This window comes from Chinchilla lanigera, unplaced genomic scaffold, assembly GCF_000276665.1.
Source record: "Chinchilla lanigera isolate Chin_1 unplaced genomic scaffold, ChiLan1.0 scaffold00018, whole genome shotgun sequence".
Classification (NCBI taxonomy): Eukaryota; Metazoa; Chordata; class Mammalia; order Rodentia; family Chinchillidae; genus Chinchilla; species Chinchilla lanigera.
This window is the reverse complement of record NW_004955419.1, coordinates 4334581-4353763: the sequence shown is the minus strand read 5'-3', so window position 1 is coordinate 4353763 and position 19183 is coordinate 4334581. Positions and strand designations below refer to the sequence as shown.

At 39.1% G+C, this 19183-nt stretch overlaps 1 protein-coding gene across 2 annotated transcripts in view; it reads right to left on the bottom strand.

Annotated features, from left to right (window-relative positions):
• The window catches only part of Dennd1a (DENN/MADD domain containing 1A), a 484908-nt gene that overhangs the window by 251239 nt on the left and 214486 nt on the right, over positions 1-19183 (bottom strand). For both annotated transcript variants that reach the window (XM_013513192.1, XM_005382503.2), the window contains 3 exons: positions 15640-15709; positions 11800-11880; positions 7813-7866 (listed from right to left, as the gene is read on the bottom strand). In XM_013513192.1, coding sequence (XP_013368646.1) covers positions 7813-7866; positions 11800-11880; positions 15640-15709 — 205 coding nt within the window. The remainder of the gene's footprint in view (positions 1-7812; positions 7867-11799; positions 11881-15639; positions 15710-19183) is intronic.

Sequence of the window (19183 nt, the reverse complement as noted above, 5' to 3'; positions counted from 1 at the left end):
TGATCTTCTCAGCCAAGTGTGTCAGAAAATGCCTGGAAAAGACAAGCCCCAAGGAGTCATGCTCCCCAGCCCTCAGCCACACTCAGACCCCAAGAAAGGTCAAGATTACAATTCTCTGAAAGCTGAGGAAAGGAGAAAAAGAAAGGATCACTGAAAGCAGCATCTCTATGGCATCAGACTACATCCCTGGAACTTTCCATTTAATACTTCACTTGCCCCTCACATTTTCCTTTTCAAGATAAGGACACAGAGGATAAGCAGGTAGCCCAAGGCCCCAGACTGGGAAGTTCCATGTCTGGCTGTCTCCAAAACTCATGTTCTTTTCAACGACAGCAGACTATATCATATTAACAACCCCATGGTTATTGCTTGTTTCAATTTGCAATGCAGCAATTTAGTCATTTTAAATTAATCCTTGAAAAATCACCATGAGATTAAAATGCAAATTTCAACACGGCTACAGCTCAATAGTGAGTCTATGTCAAAAATCACACAAATTGGTCTTACAAAAGTTCAGATTCCCTTAGAGGGAAAGCTTTTCTGCTTCATTTTGTATTTTAGGTACAAAAAAGAAAATGATTTCTTTCTCTCTCTCTCTTTTTTTTTTATCCCTGAATACCATAAGTCAACTCTAGGGGGGCTGGAGGGTATAACTGAAACAAAAACCTAAACCTGGGTCGCTACACCCCACTGATGAGCAGACCTTGGGCTGGCAACCTCGGGTCTGTATGAGTAATATGGGGCTCACGTCTACCTCTCACAGAGTAGCTGTAGGGATTAAAATGGAATCGAGTATGTTAGGAGTCTGGCAGATTGGTATTACTATTCTGCTTAGAAATAAACAAGGCCAGACTTTTACTGGTTTGCAAAGGAGGATTTAGGGGACAATGGGTCACACACAGGGAACTGATTCATTAGTGGCAAAACCAGCAGAGGAAATGTGAATTTTTAAACGGTGGGGGTAGGGAAGGTGACATACAGTACAGACAGAGATTGGAGGTGGGGATATGAAGGAGATTTGATTTTTTTGAAATCTCAATAATTTCCTAATCTCAATAATTGTGTTTTAAAAGTTAAGAAATTAATCAGAGATTATAGGTGCTTTAAATAGTCCTTAAAAAAATAAACAGGTAAATGTAATCTAGGCAGTAATTTTTAATGTAACATTTATCACAGAAGAACATAAGAAACAATGTAAATGTTGATTAGTAGGAAAAGCATAGTTAAAAAAGAAAAATATGGAAGATTAAACAACCATTTTTTTCCCTCTCCTGATCTCACCCTCTCATGGGAAAAAAAATCGTAAAAACAGAATTTTAAAAGGCATAATCCCAAAGAACAGGAAAGAGATAATAATGGAAGAGACATGTTAAATTTTTAGAAGCCAAAGATGGTATTAAAGAAATGGTTCTTAACCCAGGACTGTTTGTTCCCCGGGGGACAGCTGGCAATGCCTTGGAGACACTTGCGGTTGTCACAGCTGGGGAGGGCTGCGCTACCGTCACACAGTGAGTGAGCAGAGCCCAGGACGCTGCTAAACGCCCTATCATGTGGAGGACAGCCACGCACAACAACAAATCAAGGGGAAATCAGAGTGCCCACAGAGACTGAAAAAGAATAGCCAGAAGCCAGGGTTGAGGTAGGCAAATGGAATAAGCGTGATGCCCATCTCACACTGCAAAATTCCCAAAAGGCTCATGAAATCAAGATACTCAAAACCTGTGAAGACCACGGGAAGGATGTGAAGGAAAACAGGAGGAGCTCAATCCCAAGATTCTCCTCCTCTCTGCTCACTAGGCTGTCTTCTGGCACTTCTCCAGAGGAATAAGTGTTTACTGTCTAGAGGAACAGATCCAGAAAGGGCTGGAGGAGCCAAGCACAATGAGGATGAGTATTACAGCATTAAGTCAATAATGGGGGATTAGCCAGGCACATGCTTGTAATTTTAGCACTCTGGGAGGCTGAGGCAGGAAGACGGTAAATTGAAGCCCACCTGGGCAACTTAGCGAGACCCTACTTCAAAATTTTTTAAAAAGTGGGGAGGGCCAAGGATACAGCTCAGTGGCACAGTGCCTGCCTGTCAAGTGCAAGGTCCTGAGTTCGATTCCCAGTAACAAAAAAAAAGTGGGGTGAAGGGAGGCTGAGGCTGTAATGCAGTGCAAAGGCCCTGGGTTCAACTGTCAATACTACAAAACAAACTGATTAAATGAAGGTAACTACACAAAATGCTGATACCTCATACCCACCACTCCCATTCAGCTTCCTGAATGCTGGTAGTAAAGTATCTATGGCCTAGGCAAGAGGACATTGGTCAGTCAAAAATAAAAGATACTGATACTGATATCCAAGAGGGCATTACCCCTGAAACTGCCACACCAGTTCCAAACTTTAGAAACTCAGATACTAGCAGGTTGTGGTGGTGCACTCCTGTAAACCTAGCTACTTGGAAGGCAGAGGCAGCAGGACCACAAGTTAGAGGCCAGCCTGGGCAACTGAGCAAGACTTAGCCTCAAAATAAAAAATAAAAAGGGGAGGAGGGAGGACTCAGTGGTAGGTTGCTTTGCCTAGCATGCATGAAGTCCTGGGTTCAACAAAAGTCCCAGCACAACAACAACAACAACAAAAAAAAAAAAAAAAAAAAAAAAGAAAAAAGAAAAGAAAAGAAAAGAAATTCTGATCCATCTTCTATAATAAAGCCCACCAGGTTCCAAGTTCGACTTATGAGCACAGAGTTTCTGGTCAGCTATTTATTCCCTCAGACATTCTTGGGGGAGTAGGGGTGGTACTGGGGACTGAACCCTAGACATCTTCACACTGAGCTACATCCTCAGCTTTGTTCTTTGATTTTAATTCTGAGACAGGATCCTACTAAGTTACCCAGGCTGAGCTTCAACTTGGGATCCTTGATGCCTCAGCATCCCAGAGTAGAGTGTGTCCTTCTTGAGTATGACTGGACCTGGGCAATACAGCAACAAGAAAGCAGAACAAAAAAGTAGGAGAAAATAAAGGAAGAGGAGGAAGAGGTGGAAGAGGAAGAGAAGGAAGTGGAGACTTAGGGAGAGGAATGAATTCTTTTAAATCTGGAAATACGAGTGTTCCAAATGAGGAAAAGTATTGTCATATGCTAGCCAAAATAGGAAACTCCAAAGAATGGAAAGATTTGTTGAAGACAGTACAGAGAAGACTTTTTTAGAGACATGGAAAATGAGAGAACAAGAAAATCAGAGGGTCAATACAGGAGATATATATGTTCAACTACAGAAAAGAAAGAAAAATAATTTTTTTGAAGAAATAATGTATAAAAACTTCTAACTCCTAAAGAACCGCAGTTTCCAGATTGAATAAGAGGAAAAAGGGCCCACCGCAATGGATAAAAATGAAAATGGACCCATTAAGGTACATTATTGTACAATTTTCAGATACTAAAAGACAATGGATAATAAAAAATAGTAATAACAGGGGTTAGAATGATTAAGACTTCTAAATTGCATTGCAAAGCTAGAAGTCAGTGAACAACACCTTCAAAATTCAGAAGGAAGAGAGATTTCCAGTCTAGAAATCCATACTGAACCAAACTATCAGGAGTGTAAGATAAATTATTTCCAGTTATTCCAACTTTTAAAAATGGTGCCTCGAATACAATACTTTCTCTGGAAGTTAAGGAAGAATGTTTCATCAAACTAAGGGAACAAAGTCAAGGAAGAGGAAGATGTAAAATTGACGAAGTCTTATAGGACAAAAGATTATACAAGAAAAGAAATGTATCCATAATCTTACCTGTTTCTGTCTGTTCATTACAAGGTAAATGTAAATTACTGACTTAATGTGAAATGTTTCTGCAGATAGAAGAAGAATGGGAGAGGAGAAATAGGTAAATGAAAGAAATTATTTTGTATGCATGTACATGTCTATGGAAGGAAATCTGAGGTAGTAAAAGACTTGAACCTGCATCTTCCCTAAGAAAATCAACAGATTCTATATCAAGCAGGAAAAAAATTAAGAATAGCAATCAGAACATGATAAAATATGAGGAGAAATACTAAAAACTGTTAAAAGTAACTATGAGAAGTATTATAGGAAGCGAGAAGTACTGTATAGAGAATGTGGAAATTTCTGGTTTTCATCAAATACTATGTAGTAATACATGACTTTCAAAGTCATTAATATATATTACTTTAATAAGACTAAAGATAACTTTGAATAAAAATATCATTAATGATGGGGTTGCAGTTCAGTGATAGAGTGTTGCCCAGCATGTGTGAAGCCCGAGGTCTGATACCAAACTGCAACAAAACAAAACAACACTAATAAAGTAGATATGAACAGTTTTTAGAATACTAAACCAAAAAAGTGCTAAACAATATGAATAGTATCACATTTATGTTTAAAAAGAGTGCACAACCCATATACCACTGTGAATTCATACACAAAGGCCTAGAGGGATGCTCATCAAACTGCAGGGAGAATGGGATCAGAGGGATGGTGATAATAGGGGCCTTTCTTTTTCTTTCTTCCTTTCTTCCTTCTTTCTTTCTTTTCTTTCTTTCTTTCCTTTTCTTTCTTTTTCTTCCTTCCTTCCTTATCTCTTTCTTTCCTTCCTTCCTTTTCTTTCCTTTCTTAACATGCACTTCAGTATTAATTTTACCCAATAAAGATCTTCGTGAAGAATTTTTAATTACAGATAAATATTCATAATACAATGTTATGAGAAAAAGCAGATGAATGTACTTGATATGATTCCCAATGGCATGTTTTAAAAAATATGTAGCTCCTAAACTTTAAAGAAAATCAAAAGAACCTTTTTGTCTCAAACAAAATATTACCCGAACTCCAATGCAAACTGGGAATTCATCCGCCCTAAATAAAACAGGAGTCGAGTCTCAGCTTCTATCTCCCTCAGGCCTTCCAGGGACCCCAAAGTATCTTCAGGGCTCCTGGAAGCACAGTTTGGAAACTACTATAATCATAAAAACAAAAGAAAGAAAAACTCAGAACATGACCTTCCCTGAAATGGGAATTCCAAGTGCTTTCCTTTTGTTTTTTGTATCATTACACACACACACACACACACACACACACACAATTTTCTATGAATTATAACCATTTAAGTAACAGTTATGTTTCCTGAACATGCCTATCTTCCCACCAAACCCTGCTATTTCTGCAGGGGGAAGGGTGGAAATAGCAACAGAATTTTATTAATCATTCCACATTATTATTCTGTATTCATATTATCTATATTTTAGGTTTAACTTCAGTCATTTATGTCTTCCTAGAAAATTTCATTTTTTCACTATTTTCAAGTTTATTAGATAAGTTTAAGATGATTTTTATTTTTTCAAAACTAGTTCTTAAAAAGTTTTGATTTTCAATTTTCCTTTAGCAAAATTTACTAATAAGGTAAATTACAATTTCTTTCTCTAGTTTTGGCTTTTTTATTGCTATTCTTTTGCTAGCTTCTTTTGCTAGGTTTATCTGGTGATGCTGGAGATTATACTTGTTCTTCAGTGTTCTTGTTATTAATTTCTAATCAATATCCAATTTTAGTATCTTAATCTCTATGATTCAGTTGCCATTTTGAGTAGATGATTGTTTCATTTTTAAACCTTTAATTTATTGATTTTAGTTTTATTTCACCATAATAAAAAATAGTGACCTGTGGTTTCTAACATATATTCTATTTTGAAAATTTTACAATACAGTGTATGATAAATTTTTATAAAAGTTCCATGACATTTGAAAATTATGCTTTAATAACCTTTAGCTATTTGGTCTTTTAATAACCCTTTCCCTCTGTTTCTGGTCTTCTTTCAGGATTTTCTTTCCCATCTCTTTTTGAGTTCCTCCATTGTCTATACTGAACTGACTGCAAAACATTAGTGATCATCACCTCTATACTGCAGAAATTTCCCAATTTTCTAGTTCACAGTGGTTCACTCTGCCATTATGGAAACATTTTTCTCCTTAATTTTATACATCTTTTATCATTTCAATGGAAAATTTTGAGAAATGAAAACTAAATATCGTAGGCTCAAAGTATAGTGTTCAGACGTGAAAATCAGACTGCATTTGAACTTTGATTCCAGCACTTCTTCATTGTAGGTCCTTGAATATGCTACTTAAATTCTCAGGGCTTCCATTTCTGATATAAAATGAAACTAATTACAGTAGTTACCACCTAAGCTTGTTAAAAGAGGTAACTGAGAAAATGGAGACAAAGCACTGAGTACATCAGCTGACAAGCAACGAACACTGGCTATTGTTATTGCAATGGGAACTTTGGTCTAAATTTTCTTAATACTTAAAGTCAAATATAAATTCAGCAACATTTTCTACCACAGTCTCATCATATAGATAATAAAATTTATGAATATGCTTGACAATCCAATTTATTAAGACTGTTAGCTGATCACAATACTACAGCCTAACTTCATTAATTACATTTGACTACTTGACATTTCTAAGCTTTCTGCTATATAAATGAAACTCAGAAAAATTTTCTTAATGTGAGTCTACAGTAGTTACAAAAAAACCATCATTTATTCTAGGACTTTAAAAATAAAATCAAATATACACTCAAAAGAATTGAAAGTAGGAACTCAGATAATTATATACCAATGTTCAAAGCTGTACAGTCAGAAGGTGGAAACAACCCATGTCCATTGAAGAATGAACAGATAACCAAAATGTGAGTGTACACATACAAGGGAATACTATTGAGTCTTAATAAGGAAGTATATTCTAACACACACTACGATGTGGATAAATTTTGAAGACATTATGCTAAGCGAAGACAAATATTTTACTATTCCACTTAAATGAGGTACTTAAAGTAGTAAATTCAGACAGAAAGTAGAATGACGGTTGCCACAGACTGGCAAAGGGGAGAACAGAGAGACATTCATTTGGTACAGAGCTTCAGTTGTGCAAGATAAAAAGAGTTCTGGAGAGTGACTGAACAACAATATGATTGTTCTTAAAACCACTGAATTGCACACTCAATATGTTAAGACAGTAAATTTTATGTTACGTATATTTTACCAAAATTTTAAAAATTAACCAAGTACTTTGGTGGTAGCTATTTTATATTTGATTCCACACAGTAATATTTATAATCACATTAAAATATTTTAAAAATATGCCAGAAGATGGGACACGTCATGTAGTCTTCAGGGGCAAATATGAACCTTTTGCTTTCCTCACACTAGTCTACTGCCCCTAAGCCGTTAGGAAGTGAGGAGAGGAGATATGTTTTACCCACTAATAGTTTATTTATTTCCTGAAAATTGAATACAGAGGTATAAGAAGTAGAAGTATAATTCTACTTGAGTAAATCTACCTAATTAAATACTTACGTAAAAATTTCCTTATATAGAAACGTTTTATTTATAGCAGAAATGAGAAAAAGCCTAAGTGTACAATAGTGAGTAAATGCCTAAGTAAATTACATAGCAAATAGAATATTATGTAGTGAATAAAAATGATTCTTATAAATAAAAACAGAAAAAATGCTTCTGTAATAGGCAAATATAACTATGTAAAAACATATATATGAAAAAACTGGCAATGAGACATCAATAGATTAATAGGTGATTACCTTTGAGAAATAAGAACAACATCTTTTCCTTGTCTTTATATTCTCTGTACAGATAGTTTCATTTTATTGCTTCTATATTTTTCTTTCTCTATTTGTTTTTATAATATACTGTTTAAAAATTATGGTTTTTATATTTTCAAATGTATCCTTTTATTTAAAAAAAAGATGTAGAAACAGAAGATAAAACATTTACTATTTCCTTTCTAAGTACTCACGTTCTCAGGTATGCTGGGAAGTTCTCTGGTATCAGGCACAGTAAAGTAAGAATGCTGGAAAAGAAAAGCACAAGCTGTATATTTTTTGTAAGAAGGTATAGCAAGCATATTACTCAAAATCCAGACACAAGATCTGAAGATACTCCCTTACTCAGATGAAGAGAACAGAGTTGCCATGAAATTATCCATGGAATATTTTCTTAGGACAACGCAGGATCAAACCAGCTGCATTAACTCATCCATCTTTTAGATGAAATTCTTTTCTATGAGAGATGAACTTCTTCAAGGGGGGCAAATGAAGAATTTAAAGAGGTTAAAGGCTAAATTTCCTTATGATACTTTCAGGCTTCTGAACACATGAAAGCTGTACGTTTCACAACTTATCGTTCAGCACTGCAAGTGGGCTCTGGGGACCAAACAGCAATAAATTCACCCAGTGATGGTCTTTGTCAGCCAGAGCTGCCACTTCCTTTCAGAATCTGAGATTATATCCATCTATAAACTGTGGCCAAACTCTGCCCAAGTGATATGAAGAACACCTGCAGTTGAAGGATCACTGCACCTAGAGCACTACAAATGTTTACAACAAGAGCCTCTCTATGGAGCACACTCTGGAACAAGCCTAACTTCCAGGGGGATTGCCAGTGGAGGGAGCTGGAGACTTGGTGGAGTCAAAAATTGGCCTCTTCAAAGACTCTGAAGGAGGCGTTTCCATGCAAACATCAAGCATGTGTCCTTGAGTTTAAATGACAACAGGTTCAACTGATGACACCTCTTTTGCCACTGTTAAAGACTCACAGGATAATGGCAAGCAGGACTGGAAAAAGCCTGGTGATGGCCAATTAAAGACAGGATTATGCAAGGCCAGGAGAGGTCACATACAGAGAAGGTCAGCTTAGTTAGTCATAGCCTAAGTGTACACCTGGACCCCCAAGTGTCATTTTAGGATGTCCTATCCTACCCACAATTTCTGCGTAATGGCAAAATAAGTAGGTCCCCAGAAGAATGAATGTACAAGCCTCGAAAAATGAAAGGCCTTAGGAGGCCTTGTAACAATGACAGTAACAATAAATAGTATGAGATGCCTGTCTAATATTCAACAGAAGTTTATGGAACACTTGCTATACATGGAAGACTTCACATATATTATCTCTAATCTCCATAATAAATTATGATATCATAGCATTATATTACAAATGGATAAATTAATGTTCAGAGAGGTAAAATATTCAAAGGTCACAGAGCTCCTATGTGGCAAAACTAGGACTGAAACCAGGTTTGTATGATGAGAACTATGCTCTGTCCAGTATAACAGACTATTATATTTGCTTTTTATGTGTAAATTATAGCTAAAAGAACTTGAGTTAAAATAATAAAAAAGTAAAAAAAATTTAAAATATTTCTAAAAGAAACTGCAATGTACTATTCCAAAGTCTGTGTATGTCAAAATAGTACCTATGAAATCTAGTAGATGGCACAGCAAGGAAACTAATTAATTGAACAATGAGGATTAAAATAGGAAAAGTAAAGCACAAGGCTCAAATTGGCTCCATGAGATGCCACCTTCATACCACATTCCTAAAACAGAGCTTCTGGAAACAGTACCAGATGTCCACACCGTGATGGAGTCATCAGTTAAGGGTTTGACACAGTCAGAGAAAGAACTGGCTCAAGCGACAGCCACTTAATAGCTATGTGAGCTCAGGCAACTTTACTTAATAACACAGAACCTCTGTTTCGGAATCTGTGAGTAGGAACTAAACTGTCTACTTCAAAATAAGCTGTGAGGAATAAACATTATCTATATGCAGTGCCTACTATTTAATAAATGGTATCTTAAAATTATTATTTGCTCTCAACTACTAGCTTGCATTTCTATTTTTCTCAATCATATATATCAGACACATAAAAATGCTCTTTTATAGAATGACTAAAGATACTAAGTCCAGGACTGACATTTTACCAACATTTTGGGATTTATAATCTAGATGAGACTAGCCTTCAAAATCAGAGTGGAACTCTGGAGAGAATTCATAGTGAAAAGGGGAAAAAAAAGTTGCCTTTACAGATGTAATGGATTGTAAATAGCGAGCCAACGCAATTCCAGCACAAGTAGTCCCAGGGGCTGTCCTTTGAGATTCTGTCTTGCTCCATTGCCCATGAAATGCTGGAGACTAGGGGAGGTCAGAAACATTCCTAGAAACCACTAGCATGAAACAGCTGCACACCCCAACAGTTCCTCTTGCCCAAGCTGGCTTGTCCTTGAGACCTGGCAGCAGACTGCCTGTGCAACCATTCGGGGAAGGAGTGGCCCTTCCTCTCCGGCAGCTGGTGACCCAGTCGGCTCCTCTACAGCTACCTGTCGGATGTCATTACAGATTGAAGCAGTGAGATCAAGCTGCTTAGGGAAAGAGACAGAGACAAAGGCAGGATTGCTTAGCTTTAGTGAGGTCTACGGTAGGACTAAAGCTCATTTGTTCTTTTCTAAACAGAAGCCCCTTGCCTGCAGGAATTTTTGTAGCAAGGTTTCTTTCCTCCCCTGCTCTATTAAAATGCACAAAAACCTCTATAAATTCCTTCCTTCTATCCTTCCTTCCTTTCCTCCTTCTCTCCTTTTCTCCCTCTTTCCCTTCTTTCAATACACATGTTATCATGAAAATCCAAATCGCTTTGAAGCCAGCCCTGGGTTGAAAAACTCAAATGTTATCATTTCTTAACCATATGACTTGGCATGAGAAAGTATCTTTTCCTTTCTAAACCTTTCATCTATGAGATAAGAATGGTGGTATCCGTTTTGTGGAACTGTTTTGAACGTGAGAGATATATATTTGGTGTAAGTTAAAAATAAAATAATAGATCTGTTATTAGTTACTGGTAGCAATATGGCTTTCAATTTTATCATCTGGAGAAACCTATAAGAAATATTAATTTTCCTCACTGGGTATATATTTTCCTAACCACTGAACACCAACACTGTACCTGGTTCTAATAAAGCTGAAAGAGAAAACTTTCAGGTCCCACAACCTAAGAGAAATAACTCCTGGATAATCATGGATACCTGGAAAGGCTGTCTGTCGACCTGAGAATTCTGATGAAGGTAATGACAAGCCTTTAACCTAGGGCATTAAGAAAATTCCAGTAACTGAAATACAGAAAAGATCTCCTGAACATCTTCTAATGCCTTATCTAACAGATGAGGAGATTAAGGCTCACAAAGTTAAAGGTCTTGATTAAGATTACCCAGGTCACTGGCAAAACAGGCAACCAATCTCCCAATAGGTAGTACAGAGGAATTGCACCCTGGCACACTGCAGAAGATGCAGCACATATTTAGAAGCATTCAAAGAAATGGTTACTACTGTACAGCAGAAACCATGTTAAGCACTCTCACTCTCTGTACTGAAGGGACATTCAGTCCAGCAAATCATTCTAATGTGGTAAAACTAATTCCTACGAAGTGTAAAAGGTACTTGGAGCAACTCAGGAGAAGCTTTAGCTAAGTCTGCAGGGTCAAGGGAAGATTTCTGTGGAAAGAAAATGAGGGTTGATCCTGAAGGATGTGTACGCAAGACCTGGCAAATAGGGAGAGACAACACTGAAGGCTGCGGGTGCAGGACGGGCTTCAGCAGTGGGGGATGCGCAGCAGCACCAAGGGCAAAAGGTGACCAGGGAGTCCAGGACGGGGGCTAAGAAGGCAGGCAGGGCCAACCATCCTATTTCTCCCTAGCATCTGGGTTCAAGAAGGTGCAGGTGAACGGGTGAGGGCCAGAAAACAGCCTTGGGGCATTTGGGGATCATCCATTTCTCCTGGAGTCTTAGGGCAAGGAAGAAGTTCCCCCTGTCTGCCTTACGCCCACAGTTCTCAGAGTATTCAAGGTAGGAGAGGGAGGAGGTGCAGATAACCAAGATGATCCCATTTGGCCAGCTCCCTCTGACTGTTCATAACGAAATGCTTTCTCAGGATGGCTACTCTTCTGCCCCACTTACCACGCTGAGATGGACAGACACGCCTGGGTCAGGGATGGGAAGTCTGTGCAGAGTTTCAAGAAGTTCATTCCACTGACTCTCCTGAAAGAAATAGTAGGCCTCAATCAGAACACAACACTGAGCCCTTATGAGGTCCGGGCACACAGTGAGTTTGGCTGGATGAGTGAGATGGTGGTCAACGCTAGCCCCGTTATAGGAATAGCTTGATATTCAAGTAGGGTTGGACCAAAGACACTGTGTATGGCTCAAACGTAAGAGCCAAACAGATCCTCCCACATTGAGTTTGACATTTTCTGCTCAGTGAGACACCTACCATGACCACCTTTTATGGATCATATACCATAAGCTCTCAGTAAATCTATCCCTTCAACTCCATAGCAACAACTGTTAAATGCAAACAATCTGAGCTTCCAGGGCGGGGGTGGCTAGGAGAAATAACGATGGCACTGTGGATCTTGTCTTCATCATCATTACCCTCAATTAATTTTATTGAGTGGTACACATGGCAGCCTCCAATTATGGAAAGTTAGAAATGAACTAAGTATACCAGCATACAATATAGGATGGTGGCTGTGCATTTTAATTAGTGAAACTGAGCAACAGAATGACATACAAAGCAGTACAAATTATTCAATTGAAAACAGATTTGCCTTTAAAATGCTCAAAAGAACACTGCTCTTAGAATGATTCAAAAGGCATTTCTCCCACCTGGTAGAATTCTTTCTGTTAATATAATAGTAATAAGTTTACACTGGTATCTATTTGTTATGTATTTGATCCTCCCAACCACCCCTCTTCACAGATATGAAGACTGAGGCCCTGAAAAGTAAAGCAACATGTCTTACATCAGACACTAAGCTGCACAGCCTGGGGTAAAATGCAGGTTTATTGTGTTCAATCCCAGAATCCTCTTTGCATTTGGAAGTGAACTTAAGGAAAGGAACAAAGAAGATGAATCTGGACTACAAGCTTGTTTCCATCTGAACACTGACAATCAAGTTTCTCACAGAAGACATGAGTTTATAGGTGTGGGCATATGCATTTTGTTTTGCTCTGAAACAGTCTAAAATTTACAGAATAGTTGTAGAAATGGTATAAAAAGCTTTTCATTTCCTGAACTGTCTGAGAATAAGTTGCTAACATTACGCCCCTCATTCACAGATACAAACAAGATGTTCCCCTACATAAGCGCAGATAATTATCATGATCAGAAAATTAACCTTCATGCAGCATTACCATCTAATCTTTAGATCCTGTTCTCTCTTGTTGTCTTCTGTCTGGAATAGCCCCTCCATCTTTCCTAGATGTGTACAACCTTGACATGAACTCACCCATTTTGTAGATTCTCAATTGTCTGGTATTTTTCATGAATAAAATTCCAATTTGTTTCTTTATTGATATTTGCTTTCATCACTTAATTCGTCTGGTTTTCTACTGTGAGATGACAACCTTTGTATTTACTAAATATTTTGTAGAGTGATAATGTAAATGTTGCATTCCACAAATTTTTAATTTATTCATTTGCTATTTATATGATACTGGGCATCTGGTTTCTGGCTTACTTAGTCGGCTATAACCCTTTGCTATCATGACTTGTCTTTATGCTACCAGATAGGACCAGTGGCATCCGTTGGCCCTTCAGATTTGTTTTTGTCCTTCTGGTATGTTCCTATCATGTCTTGAGCACTTCCTTACTTCTTGGTACAAAAGACATTTTAGGCTCATCCTATATTCTCCCTGCTCCAACACTGGAGCCAGCCCTTTCCTCAAGGAGCCCTGGTTCCTTTTAGTGGAGAATGGTATTCGGAAATCAGGATCTGGGCACTCACACCCTGAACAGGCTGCTGTTCAGCTCAGACACCTCCTTGTCTTACTAGCCCTTCTACACCGATGCCCTCAGGGTCCCATTCGGGGAATGGTAATCAGGCTGTGGCTAGGACACTCCTTGCAGAGCTGCCATGGTCACACACATACACACATATACACAAACACTGCAAAGGAGAAACCTATCTTACCCAACTTGCCCAAAGATGTGTGGATGGGAAAAGTTTAGGGATTTGGAGCAGGGTGATTCTGGCTTGCTTTCTTTCTTCTTTATTTCTTTTCTTTCTTTCTTTCTTTCTTTCTTTCTTTCTTTCTTTCTTTCTTTCTTTCTTTCTTTCTTTTTCTTTCTTCTTCTAATGCAAACTCCTTCCTCTTATTCTAATATGGTGGCCAACACCTTGCAAACTAGCCAAATGCAGACAAATTCTCTACCATGTGCATCATAACTCCTGCAACCAGAAGAAACTTCATAAAAAGAATCATGGCTTCAGGAGAAATAAGTTCCAACTGACAAAAGCAGTCTCTAACACACCAAGAGGCAGAGGCCTTGCTGGAGGAATGGCCTAGAGGAAAGGCAGACTCATTTTACAGGGTCATAATCTGGTCTCCCCTATGCCTATGTTGTATCTATCCAATGTTTCCTGAAAAAAAAAAAAGTATACTAAGTTCTACTGTTGTTTTTCAAAAACTGTGAATCAATCTCCAATTCAAAAACTGTTAAGAGGCTATATGTTATATAATTTTATTTATTAAAGATATTTTTCAAATTTTAGTGAAAATCTGTATGTCTGATTAAAGATAACTGTAAATAAAAAAATCAATATCCAGACCCAAGGCAGCCTCCTAACTCATCTATCAAAAAGTAAATCACTTTTTAATGACAGACTTGCAGACACCTAAACTTCTTTCAGAATGAGTATACTGATCAAGAGAACCATTTCCATTTCTATTACATCTCCTTTCTTTTACTGTGACCTAACTGGGAGTAAATCTAACTTAAAGAAAGATTTATACATTATCTATACAATTTCCACCTTTCTTCCCAAATGGCATTTCCCAAAATGCGTTTCAGGAAATACAGCTATCTCAGAATATTATTTGCCATAGAATTAAAAAGGTCTGGGACCAATGAAATGAGAAGCAGTGCATAACAGTAGATTCTTTCCTGTAAGGAAATAATCCAAAATAAAGAAAATGCTTCATGCTCAAACATGCTAAAGGCTGTACTTTTCATAATCATGAAAAAATCCCACATAATTAAAATGTCCAGTAAGAGCAGACTATTTCTGTAAGTCTAGGTACATGATATAATGTTTTGCAGCCACAATAAATGCTTACATTTTTTAACAGCATGAGAGAAATGATTGTTATAATAGTACCTGAATATATGGGCCACAAAATCTCAATATAGTCCAATTCACCTCTATTGTCCAGGGATGAGATCTTAGTATACCATTTCTTCCAAAAGTACAACTAGGTACAGCTGAACTTTTTAAGTAATTTTCAGACACTTATAGAGAAATTACTGTGAAAGCACCACAAAGTTTTATCAAAATGGGAACTTGGGCAGCTGGACTGTCACTTAACTGGCATTAAGTTTATCACTTACAAACGCTAAACCTGCAGCATGACATGAACAATTCAAATCAGCACCTCAGCAAAATTATAATTTCATTCACGTCAAGAGCTTTCAGGGCTGCTTGGGCATATTAAACATTTGTGAATATTAATTCTATAAATGCTAAGGGTCTATTATTTCTTTAACTCAAAGAAAAAAATACAGAAGAAAACAACCCCAATACTAGCAGTACTTATTTTAGGGAAAAAAGTTGGGTCAGATTAGATTAAGGGTGATTTTCTTTTCCTTCCCATATTTTCTGAATTTCCCACTATATATAATGAGTGTATTCCTTTTTGGTAAATGTTTTAGTGAAATATAACACATGTATTGCTTTCAAAATCATACAAATTAAAGTTTACTTGTTAAAAGGAATTATTTTTTAAAAAGGCAAATACCTGTCTTTTTGTTGTGTAATCTGCCAAGATGTTAAGTATTTTATAAAATACCTCGAACCACGGGAGATAGCTGAGGGAAGAAGAAACAGAAATATTAGTATGCAAGTCAAAAAACAGAACCAGGACCCAACTGAAGACTGATACACTGGGGTTTTTCTCTATATCCTGAAGAGTCTTCCTGTCGTAAGACTGCTGAAATCACAGATGGGCAAAATGCTAATTATTTCTAGGATTTTTAAAAAACTGCCTGTGCAAGTCAGAGGAGTGAATGTCCGTTATAAATTATTCCCATGCCTCAAAGCTAGACAGGTTCACAGGAAGGAATTCAAAGCCAACTCGGCAATCAGGCCCATCTCTGAGTGGTCCTCAGGCCTCCTGAACCATACCCACCATCCCCAGAACAGGATCTATCCAATTCTCATGACTGAACACAAATAGCTGCTGGTATCTGCAAGGTGTCCCACAGGCCTCATGCACCCCAAACCACTCCTGTTGGTACACCAGATCTTGTACCTCCTTGTACCTCTAATGCACCTACTCTATACTGGCTGCAACATGATTAACTCTTTATGCCCACTGCCCTGCACCAGGTCCTGACCACTGCTTCTCAAGACTTGCAAGATGGCCTGGCTGTTGACCTAACTGTTTAAGGCCACCCTTTGTGTGACTCTTTGGCATTTCTAAAATGCAAATCTGCTTTACATACTGGATTAAATTCCTGCAATGGTGTTCCATCTAGCAGTCGGCACCTAGGATGGTTTTCAAGGATCTTTCTTGTCAGGTCCTTGACTACGTCTCTGGTTGTCTCTTTCTGCTTGGTCATGTTCCTGCTCGTCTCATGGCAGTCTCATTCCAGGAACATCAGACATCCTCTAGCCTGCTTGAGCTAGCGTGCCTTGGCCCTTTTCTCTCTCAGACCTTTGCGGTCTAGTCTAGTTGATTTCTGCTCATCCTAACAGGACCCCACCTCTTCCCTGTCTCTGCCTCACATGCCCTAACTCCGCCTTTTCTGTACTCCCTTGATCACACACATATTCCTAGTACAACATCCCATACATGATATAGTACTCAAGGATGCTCCTGTCTTCTTCACAGACTGTGTGCAGAGAGGAAGGAGCACACTTTCCTTCTCTTTGTTTCCCAGTGTCAAGAACGGAGCCTGGCGCACAGTCAATGGTAAGTGTTTACTGGACAAACACAACTAGACAAAGACCAAGGGCAAAGTCACTTCTGTGCTATGGAAGATGACTGAAAAGCATCTCTGCTCCAAAAAAGTTTTTCCACTTGCTTTAAGTAGCATGATTTTTTCTAAGGAACTTTTCCAAAGCTACACAGAAAAGGCATGTGAGAAGCATCATACTAAGCACTTGTTCCATGCTCGTGTCTGTCCTGCTGAGCTAATGGCGTCCATTACTGATAGAGAGCTCTACCCAAGGCAGAGAGCACATGTGACATCCTGCCCGGAGAGGGAATCAGCATCCCGTGCAGATTACTGGCTGCACTGCTGAGGGTAATGAATGAAGTGAGAGGCAATAGAGAGGACAGATAAAGTGCACAATCCCCTATCGGTGACGTCTGTCTGAAGCCAGCACATGCTACTGTAAAATTTAAGTAGCTTATCAAAATACACTGATAAGCAACTTAACTTTTCACTCCTATGACAGTATTATCACTTATGTTAATATGTTTCCATCAGCTCTGGCAGCCACATATGGACTGTTCCAGAGCAAATGGCTGCTGCACTCTCCACTGGCGGACTCTGTGACTGCAGAGAAATGTAAACATTCAAGAGGGATTAGGCAGGAGATATCGTCTCCCTTCCTCTTCTGCTAAATAAACCTCGGCCAGTTAAAAGCCATTAGAGTATAACAAGAAATCCCCTCAGAAGAAAACTCCTGCACAGATTAGAGGACTCTTAGTAAACAAATTCAACCAAGGGTTACAAATCTTTCTTTTCCTGAGAGGAAAATACCACTAGTTAAAGTCAGCAACTGGGAGGCAGCAGAGAGGGAAAAGGCCAAGAAGAGGAAATACTGGCCTCAAGTAAATGAAAGGGAAGCTGAGTTCCCGTGAGGAAACCTGGATGAAGTGTGGTAGGGCAGGTTGGCTTTGCCGAAGGTGCAGGTCCACAGCATAGTATGTCGAAACAGTTGCAGACAACTAAATTCTGACTCTCACGACTTCAGCACAGAGCCTCCAGCCTCGACTTTCTCACTTGCTGTGAGCTGATGGAAGGTGACATGGCAAGGAAGATGACCACCTGGCCCACAGCAGACAGCTCAGCTTCTCACACGCAGCCCCCACCTCACCAAATCAATTCTTTTTGGCTGCACTAGGCAGAACTACTGGCTGGAGCGGTTTTACAGCTACCCTGGAAACCGGCCATTTCTTTCCCCTTCAGCCTGACCGGACACAACTGTTCTCCACATGTTGTCCCCTGTGCGTTGACAGATGAGTATCTAGCGATGGCAGTGTTAAGGTCTGAAACCAAAACCCAGCTGTCTTCTTCTTCAAAGGGCCCCTGTTTCCCGGCTGGGAGGCCAGGGTTCACAGCTGAGTTTCGTCCTGTGGCGTTTCCGGGCCTGCTTCATTAGTGCTGGCACCACAGCCTGTGCTGCCTGGAGGCTGCAGGTGAGGATATGGAGCCTCCACTCCATTTTGTGTATATCTGTCATCAGTGAGTCAACAATACTTCCCCGTCAGAGACAGGAAGTAAACACTCCATTAAGCTGCTCCTCCCTGGCCACCTAAAAAGCCCAAAGCTCTTTGCTGTTGCTGTGCTTGCTACCTTCATACAACCGCTTGCATCTTCATTCATGCACTGGGTTCAGTCTAAAGCTGGGGGCAGAATGACAAGGAGTCCCTGCATTCAAGAAGGCCACTGTATGAGCTGTGAGGAGAGGCATGTAGACAACGGAGGGTAAATGTTGGGGGAGGGGGATCTGGGAACCATTCCCAAGCACTTAAACTTTTGGATAGAATAGGAACACTGAAATGGAGCATTGGGTCAGGACGCCACCAGCAGAGAGGGGAAAGCCCAGAGAGGAGTGATCTCTTCTCAGGCAGCAGCCTGGATCCATGCTGTTCTCACCAACCCTGACTTAGGAGAGGCCTTCTCTCCCTTTACTCCTGACAGTCAGATGAAGAGGTTTTCTCCTCAGTGAAGCCAACTAAAGTCCTAAACCTAGAAGAGCTCAGGTAGTACAGCAGGACTCCTCCCCACATGGCCTCTAATGTGAAATCAGGGTGTTCACTCAATAGGTAGGCAGACAGGGATAAAGGAAAGAGAAATACAAATATGCACATAGAGATTATATGCATAAATATATTCTCTAGGTTTAACCACGGCGAAGGCCTGGAAGCAGAGATACTTCAATTATAAGGAGCACACTTAGTGCCCAGAGCTTAGTTTCTAAATACCGTTCTCCACTAAAAGGAACCAAGGCACATGAAGAAATGTCAGGTTGGAAGGTGGGGGCTGGGAAATGCTTTGTGCTCAACACATGACCTGCGCATATCAAGAGGACACAAAAGCTGCTAAGGA